The sequence below is a fragment of the Rutidosis leptorrhynchoides genome, chromosome 5, assembly GCF_046630445.1.
Source record: "Rutidosis leptorrhynchoides isolate AG116_Rl617_1_P2 chromosome 5, CSIRO_AGI_Rlap_v1, whole genome shotgun sequence".
Taxonomy (NCBI): Eukaryota; Viridiplantae; Streptophyta; class Magnoliopsida; order Asterales; family Asteraceae; genus Rutidosis; species Rutidosis leptorrhynchoides.
Window position 1 is genome coordinate 234,284,630 of NC_092337.1, and position 9,882 is coordinate 234,294,511.

Here is a 9,882-nt window from a genome sequence, read left to right on the forward strand (position 1 = left end):
ACTGTTTTCGGGGTGAGAATACATGTCTTTTTCTGTTTTACAAGTAGACACAAGTACTAAACTTACATTCTATGCTGAGTTATAACCGAAAATCCCTTAGCTTTGGTAACTAGTAACTACCAGTTTAAGAACTGGTGGGCGCAAATAGGTGTATATGGATCCATAGGGCTTGACATCCCCGTCCGTACGGGTTAGAAACTAACCTAAACTTAACGGGCGTATACTATTTGAGGTGGTACATTTTGGTTAGGTGTACGTAACAACAGGGGTACTAAACATACGTTAAGGCTTAGTTACTGGGTGCTCAAACTTATAGAATCTTTTTAAATTTTTAAAGGTGCTTGCGAGCATGCAAATGAAATCTTGTGGTCTATACTCTACACTTTATACTACTTAAACCTATGATTCACTCAACCTTTGTGTTGACATTTTTACATGTTTATTCTCAGGTAATTAGGGAATGCTTCCGCTCTAGCTAGTAAGGCAGTAGAGGTCATGCATTGGAAATGAAGATTTATTTAAATTTTGATAGTGGCATTATGTCTTTTCATTTTTAAATACATTTGGTTTGATTAGTACTTTGTTGGTTTTCTTTAAGTATTGTAAACGTTTGGTTTTTATGAATAAAATGCCACTATTGTTTTTAAAACGTTGCATATAGCTTGCATCGATCAGACTTTGACCTCTGGTAATACAGCACGTCATTGCCTCATTTTGACGGGGTATTACAGTTGGTATCAGAGCTCTGGTTATAGGGAACTAGGATGCATTAGTGTGTCTGCCTATAGGATACGTTAATAAGCCTAATCTATAACTAAACGATTATAAGTTGCCTTACTTACTTGTTACTCTAGATTTACTCGTTTTTTTTAGATAACATGTCAAAAGTTAACCCCATCATTCTCTCCGACTCCGAGGATGAAAGTCCTAGTCATTCACCGAGCTACCACCCTATGACCTCCTCCGAATGGAGAAATTACCCAGACTATTTGACAATATGCATACATATCTAATGATGCTAACTCTATATTTATTGTTTGAAGAATAATGTCTGGAAGACGAACCTACAGTCCTGATGAACTCCGAGCACTTATCAATGAAGGTGTCTCCGCTGCATTGGCTAATATGCCTGGAGGCTCAAACACAAGACAAAACTGCACTTACAAGGAGTTTATGGCTTGTAAGCCACTACCATTCAAAGGCACTGAAGGACCAGTGGGTCTAACCCATTGGATTGAGAAGATGGAGTCAGTGTTTAGTATTAGTAACTGTGCTCAAGCTAACTGGGTAAAGTTTGCTACTTCCACACTGGAAGGTAAAGCCTTGACCTGGTGGAATTCTATTGCTCGACCTATGGGTCTCGAGGCTGCTCATGCCATCCCTTGGGAAGACATCAAACCCCGTATGACTGCTGAGTATTGTCCCGATAATGAAGTTAAAAAGATGGAGGCTGAGTTATGGGATCTAAAGGTTATTGGGACTGATCTTGCTACTTACACCAACCGCTATTTGGAATTGATTCTACTGTGTCCGGGTATGGTCCCAACTGAAAGGAAGAAAATTGACCGTTATGTTAAGGGTCTCTCTGAAAATATTCAAGCTAGTGTTCATGCTTCTAAACCCCAAACTTTGCAAGAGACTATTAATATGGCAAATGATCTCATGGATCAAATTACTCAACGGACTGCTGCTGAAGTGAAGTCTGGGGATAATAAGAGGAAGTGGACTGGAAATTCTAACTCCCAGTCATCCAAAAAGCAGGAAGTTTCTGGGAAAGGATATCAAGGAAAAGCTCCTTATTTTTCAAGGTGTGAAAGGCATCATGAGGTAAGATGCACTGTGACGTGTGGGAAGTGCAAGAAAATAGGGCACCTGACCAAGAACTGCTGGTCAAAGACTACTGGTACTGCAAATCCTCCTGCTGCTAATACTGGTACGGTGAAGACGTGTTATGAGTGCGGTCAGAAGGGGCACTTTAGAAATGAATGTCCAAACAAGAAAGGACCAGAGAAAGGAAGAGGAAGAGCCTTTAATATCAATGTTCACGAGGCTCGTGAGGACCCTGACTTGGTTACTGGTACGTTTCTTCTAAACAATCACATTGTTTCAGTACTGTTTGATTGTGGTGCCAATAGAAGTTTCGTATCCATAGAATCTAGTTGCATGCTTGATAAATCCCATGTACCCATAGACACTAAGTACTGTATTGAACTGGTGAACGGTAAACTTATGAAGGCTAATAAAATCTACAAAGACTGTACCTTAGTTTTAGAAGGGAAACCATTTTTGGTGGACCTGATGCCTATTGAAATAGGAAGTTTTGACGTAGTAATAGGAATGGACTGGTTGTCTAAGAATAGAGCCGAAGTTGTGTGTTTCGAGAAGGCGATTCGTATACCCCTTGATGACGGGGAAAATTTGATGGTTTATGGAGATAAAACTGGCGTAAAACTTAACCTGATTTCGTGCATGAAGGCACAAAAGTATCTGAGGAAAGGTTATCAAGCTATCCTAGCACATGTGAAAAAGATCGAAACCGAAGAAAGGCGAATTGAAGATGTACCGATCGTTAGAGAATTCCCAAATGTCTTTCCCGAAGAACTACCTGGTCTTCCACCTCATAGATCGGTAGAATTCCAAATTGATCTCGTACCCGGAGCTGCACCAGTTGCACGATCACCATATAGATTGGCACCATCGGAACTAAAAGAGTTGTCCAACCAATTACAAGAATTGTTGGATAGAGGTTTCATTCGACCAAGCTCATCTCCGTGGGGAGCCCCCATTCTCTTTGTCAAAAAGAAGGATGGATCCCTGCGAATGTGTATCGACTATCGCGAGCTGAATAAGTTAACTATCAAGAACAGGTATCCACTACCAAGAATCGATGATCTATTCGACCAACTACAAGGGTCATCCGTATACTCTAAGATCGATTTGAGATCTGGTTATCACCAATTGAGGGTGAAGGATGAAGATATCTCCAAGACAGCATTTAGAACTCGCTATGGCCATTACGAATTCCTAGTGATGCCATTCGGGTTAACAAATGCACCTGCAGTGTTCATGGACCTTATGAATCGTGTATGCAAGCCCTATCTGGACAAGTTTGTAATCGTGTTCATCGATGACATCTTGGTATACTCGAAGAGTAAATCGGAACATGAGCAACATCTGAGATTACTATTGGAACTACTCGAGAAGGAACAATTGTACGCGAAGTTTTCGAAGTGCGAGTTTTGGCTATCAAAGGTACAATTCCTTGGTCACGTGGTTAGTATTCAAGGGATACAGGTGGACCCAACGAAGATTGACTCTATTAAGAATTGGGAAGCACCTAAGACGCCAACCCAAGTGCGACAATTCTTAGGTCTTGCTGGTTATTATAGGAGATTCATTGAAGGTTTCTCCAAGATTGCACGACCATTGACTGCCTTGACTCATAAGGGCAAGAAATATGAGTGGTCCGATGTGCATGAGGCTGCTTTTCAACTCTTGAAACAAAAACTAACATCTGCTCCTATCTTGTCCCTACCTAAAGGAAACGATGACTTTGTCGTATACTGTGACGCTTCTCGCCAAGGTTTTGGTTGTGTCTTGATGCAACGACAAAAGGTCATTGCTTACGCCTCCCGTCAACTAAAAATCCACGAACAAAACTACACCACACATGATTTAGAACTTGGTGCTGTGGTATTCGCACTCAAAATGTGGAGGCACTTTCTTTATGGAACCAAGTGTACCATCTTTACTGATCATAAGAGTTTGTAGCATATTCTGAACCAAAAACAACTCAACATGAGGCAACGACGCTGGGTTGAGTTATTAAATGATTACGATTGCGACATCCGATATCACCCTGGTAAAGCAAATGTAGTGGCTGACGCCCTAAGCCGAAAAGAAAGGGCTAAACCTTTACGAGTTAGAGCTTTAAATCTGATTGTCCATACCAATTTGACTACACAAATTCGAGATGCCCAACTTGAAGCGCTTAAAGAAGAAAATAAGAAGGGAGAATCTCTTAGAGGTTTAGACAAGCAGTTCGAAATTAAAGGAGATGGAACTCGTTACTTTGCTGGAAAAATTTGGGTCCCAAGAATTGGCGAACTAAGAAAAAAAGTGCTTGATGAGGCACATAAGACAAGGTATTCGATTCACCCAGGCGCCAACAAGATGTATCATGATTTAAAAATGTTATATTGGTGGCCGAGAATGAAAGCGGATATTGCCACATATGTGAGCATATGCTTGACTTGCTCTAAAGTTAAAGCTGAACACCAGAAACCTTCTGGACTACTGGAACAGCCTGAGATTCTCGAGTGGAAGTGGGAACGAATTACCATGGATTTTATTACCAAGTTGCCTAAGACCGCGAATGGTTATGATACGATTTGGGTGATTGTTGACCGTCTCACCAAATCAGCTCACTTTTTACCGATGAAGGAAACTGACAAGATGGAAAAGCTTGCTCAGTTGTATTTGAAGGAAATTGTTTCAAGGCATGGTGTGCCTGTTTCTATTATTTCTGATCGAGATAGCCGTTTTACTTCTAGATTCTGGAAGTCGTTACAAGAAGCTTTGGGAACGCAGTTAGACATGAGTACTGCTTACCATCCTCAAACAGATGGACAAAGCGAGAGAACGATTCAAACGCTCGAAGATATGTTACGAGCATGTGTTATTGATTTTGGAAAAGGATGGGACCGATTCCTGCCGTTAGCTGAGTTTTCTTATAATAACAGCTACCATTCAAGTATCCAAGCCGCACCGTTTGAGGCACTCTATGGGCGAAAATGTAGATCGCCGATCTGTTGGAATGAAGTGGGTGACCGAAAATTGACTGGACCCGAAATCATCCACGAGACAACCGAGCATATTGTAAAGATTAAGCAAAGGCTAGAGACAGCCCGAAGTCGTCAAAAGAGTTATGCTGACGTCAGAAGAAAACCGTTAGAATTCCAAGAAAACGACATGGTCCTGCTAAAGGTGTCACCGTGGAAAGGTGTGATACGCTTTGGCAAACGAGGAAAGCTGAGCCCAAGACATGTGGGGCCTTTCAAGATCATCGAACGTATTGGGCCAGTGGCCTATTGCCTAGAATTACCTAAACAAATCGCTGGAATACACAATACGTTTCATGTGTCAAATTTGAAAAAGTGCTTAGCGAAAGAGGACCTTATCATCCCACTTGATGAAATCCAAGTTGACGACAAACTGAACTTTATTGAAAAACCCGCGGAAATCATTGATCGAAACGTCAAAGGACTTCGTCAAAGTAGAATACCAATCGTCAAAGTTCGATGGAACGCACTTCGAGGACCCGAGACCACGTGGGAACGTGAAGATCACATGAGAGAGAAATATCCTCATTTATTTGCGAACGAAACTCCAGATGACAGCAACGACCAAATTTCGGGACGAAATTTTTAATAACGGGTAGGTACTATAACACCCCAGCTTTTTCGATCATCTTATACGAACGAACTTAGAACTTAGGTTGACCAAAACAAACGAACTCGGTTAGAAAACCGAAACTATTAAAAAAAAAATAACGAAATGGGTAACGAGGTTACCTAACTAACGATCATGGGTCATCATCGTCAATAAATATTTAACGAAGGACTAACGTGAATAAAATGTGCGGGACTAAAATACACATTAATTAAAATGATAAAAATTAAAATGTAGTTCATGATCATCCCAAACTTGTCGCCACTTTGTACTCTATTTATATCTACTTTCGGTTGTAAGTAACCCATTCATCAAAACTCATATCTAAAAAAAAAAAAAAAAAAAAAATAAAAAATAAATGAATGTGGATGGCAGTAGGCGTTCAACAAACAAAACTCATAATTAATATTAAGTTGTACATACATACATGTACATATGCTAATATTAATATTTAAAATATAAAAACTAACTATTATAACACTTAAATATTACGGAGTATATATCATAATAAGCAGTCACATGAGTTATTATATAGCATGTATCCAGAACCCACAAAGCATCACCCTCAAATTTAAAAAAAAAAAAAAAAAATATCAATGTATATCGGCCAAGGTGCTGTAAAGTTATCATCTAATTTTAAATTTAGCAATCCTAAAAGGAAATTTAAGTCATATCCTAAACTAACTTGAACTCAATCCCAAAATTTGTGGAATACTAAACCTACTCAAACTATGATCTCTAGCCTATAAATAAAGCCTCAACATCACCAATTCATTCACCACAATTAAACCCTGTTGCTGTTTTCTGTCGACTCCTAAACCCACAAACGAGTCAACTTCAGTCGACAACAAACCCAAACCGAAACACAATCGGTTCTTGTTCTTCCCGAGCACGAACCGTCGAACCCACATCATCTCACACGATCGACCCTAGCCACTCCGGCCGATCACTTTCTGCTGTTGCTGTTCACGACTTACTGTCGAACCCGAAGCCCACAAATCCCACTCGATCGTTTCTTACGTTCAACCCGAAGGTACTAACTGAAACTTAAATATTTTTTTATATACTTTTGAATTTATACTCCACTAATTGTGTATAAAAGATGGTTATGAATATTAATAGCATGTTACATATTACTTTGATCATGCTAAATAAATAAAAGAATTAAAAAAAAATAATAAAAAAATAAAATAAAATAAAACGAGTACTCTGTTTCTTCATATGTTCCAGATACAAGAATGGGGAAAGAGAGAGAATTAATTTGGTAATTACCGTTTAACCCCCTAATCTATGTCTATAGTTACAAAATAGATAATTATATTTCTATAATTACAGTTTACCCCCATGACTACATATGGATTTATTTATAAGTTTTAAAAATAATAATAAAAAAAAATAAAAAATTCGGGAACGTATCTGTAGAAAGAAAAAGATTATCTACTAACTTAGGTCCCTAAGCTATTAGTAGTTTATTACTATATATATAAAAAAAAGGGTTTTCAATTACACTGTTTTTGTTGGTTTCAGTAGGTACGAAATCACATTCACAATTTGTATGAATCGATAATGCACGTAACTAGTCCCTACACTATTATTGGTTTTTCAAAACTAACTATATGGAAAAGAAATTAAATATATGCATACTCATTCAATGGTACACTAATGAAACAAAGTATTAATATTAACTATGATAGCTATGATCATGAATAAACTAGATGAATTAAAAGCTGGTGAAAGACATGAATTTTAAAGATAATACTTGAATCATAATATTGAATGGTAATTTGGATATGAATGAAAGTATTATGATTTTGACATTATGATAAGGATGGTGTATTATAACTTGAAAATATTTTATTTGTAAAACCCTAATATGGATATGATATTGTGTATATATGAAACATATAGATATATATGAAAAATTATGTTCATGCGTATATGTAGATATACATGAATACATGAGTGCACGCATGTATAGATGTGGATACATATATACGTACTACATAATTAGAAGTATATGTGTATGTGTGTGTGTGTGTGTGTGTATATATATATATATATATATATATATATATATATATATATATATATATATATATATGAAAAGAAATAATGTAAAGAAATTATAATGTGACTTAAATATTATTAAAGGGTAATATAATATGTATCGAAAACGGAAATAAATAAGCGATGTATTCCTATACTCACTAGAACATTCGAGGAATTAAAAATCACAAACAAATAACGTATGACTTTCACGAGACTCACCGCTACTCACGGTCATGGATAGTGTCTAGGTTGCCAGTTTGGGATAAGGTTGTGGATCTCGAATGTCACGACTTAAAGTCGGATCAAGAGTCCTGGCCCCCGGTTACCTCTGGCTGTCCATTGACTTACTTGATAGCAACGAGGATCATTTGAGTTATACAACATCTAAACTGTAGGAATGGTTAACATTGAAAACTTTTAAAAGGAACATCGGTAATATATATGAATATATATATCAAACACATAGCTATAATGATGATGATGATGACCATGATAATCCAACTAACTTAAACCTAATGATGATAGGTTGACAACTTTGGACTACCGCTGCTATTTACTATCATACTGTTTACTACGCTCATAAGGTGAGTCATAGCCCCAACTTTTTAACTGTTTTATTAAACTGTTTTTGGGGTGAGAATACATGTCTTTTTCTGTTTTACAAGTAGACACAAGTACTAAACTTACATTCTATGCTGAGGTATAACCGAAAATCCCTTAGCTTTGGTAACTAGTAACTACCAGTTTAAGAACTGGTGGGCGCAAATAGGTGTATATGGATCCATAGGGCTTGACATCCCCGTCCGTCCGGGTTAGAAACTAACCTAAACTTAACGGGCGTATACTATTTGAGGTGGTACATTTTGGTTAGGTGTACGTAACAACAGGGGTACTAAACAAACGTTAAGGCTTAGTTACTGGGTGCTCAAACTTATAGAATCTTTTTAAATTTTTAAAGGTGCTTGCGAGCATGCAAATGAAATCTTATGGTCTATACTCTACACTTTATACTACTTAAACCTATGATTCACTCAACCTTTGTGTTGACATTTTTACATGTTTATTCTCAGGTAATTAGGGAATGCTTCCGCTCTAGCTAGTAAGGCAGTAGAGGTCATGCATTGGAAATGAAGATTTGTTTAAACTTTGATAGTGGCATTATGTCTTTTCATTTTTAAATACATTTGGTTTGATTAGTACTTTGTTGGTTTTCTTTAAGTATTGTAAACGTTTGGTTTTTATGAATAAAATGCCACTATTGTTTTTAAAACGTTGCATATAGCTTGCATCGATCAGACTTTGACCTCTGGTAATACAGCACGTCATTGCCTCATTTTGACGGGGTATTACAATCTTAAAATAAGAGCCTTTAAAAAAATCTAAAGATTCAGAAACCGAAATCAGCAGCGGGTTCCTGAGAAAAAATATATTTAAACATGCTTCATACTCCGACTCGATTTTGAAGTGTTTTTTTATTTTTTTATTTTTAATTTTAGATATTGAATCAGTAATCTGCTTTTCGCAAAATTGAAACAAAGTGAGATCAATGGTGGTGGTCGGTGATTATATACATAGCCTTGCATATGTATATTTTTAAGTGCAAAGGGCTAAAAGTAGGGACCGCTCAAAGAAATAGCGGCATCGCGAGGGTCGCGCAAAGCAAATTAGAGCGAAATAAAGGTTCGCAAACTTTCAAGATTGCGAAAGACATCCGCGAAGTTATGGTGGATAGCGGACCGCGAATATGAAAGGTAGTTCGCCGAGAATTCCAAACCTATAAATAGGGAGCTTGGCCTCTCATTTTAGGTTGTTGATTTCAGACAATTACTCTAGCCTTTGTGACTGACTTGTTGATAACTCCTAAATTATACAGTTTTTCGATAACATTTAGAGGAGTTATCTTAGCATTTTTAAGACATTTTAATCCTAAAACACACTAAAATGGGTAAAATGGGGAAAAAGGTATTTCTAATTATTTTATCAAAGTTATGTATCAAACAGGATCAAAAACAGGGAAAATTGCAGAAAAGGCTTTGAAGCCGCCGGCCAGGTTGAGAGGAAGTCGCCGGCTTGGTGTTGAAGATACCAGAATGTTCCAGAATTGATCGCAGAATGTGATGAACTTGTTGACCAAGCAAAATTTAGTTGAAGCCGCCGGTTTCCCAATGAAGCCGCCGGCCTAGTTTACACGGTTTCTTAACTTGTCGATCAAGTTCAAGTAAAAATGGAAACAATATCAAAAAGATTACAGGATCTTTGAAGCAGCCGGCTTGTCACCAAAGCCGCCGGCTTGGCTAGGACGGTCACCCATTTTGTGCTTGCGGATCAAGTTAAACTTTCAGAAGGAGTCACCGACCCAAGAAGGCAGCCGGCTTCCCAATG

At 37.7% G+C, this 9,882-nt stretch overlaps 1 protein-coding gene across 1 annotated transcript; it reads left to right on the top strand.

Moving 5' to 3' along the window:
- Positions 1 to 1,047: 1,047 nt before the first annotated feature.
- LOC139849299 (uncharacterized) lies at positions 1,048 to 9,580 on the top strand. Its single transcript, XM_071838956.1, has 4 exons — positions 1,048 to 2,546; positions 3,390 to 3,615; positions 3,772 to 4,145; positions 9,502 to 9,580. The coding sequence occupies exons 1-4, from the start codon at positions 1,048 to 1,050 to the stop codon at positions 9,578 to 9,580; spliced, it is 2,178 nt and encodes a 725-aa protein (XP_071695057.1).
- The last annotated feature ends 302 nt before the right edge of the window (positions 9,581 to 9,882 follow it).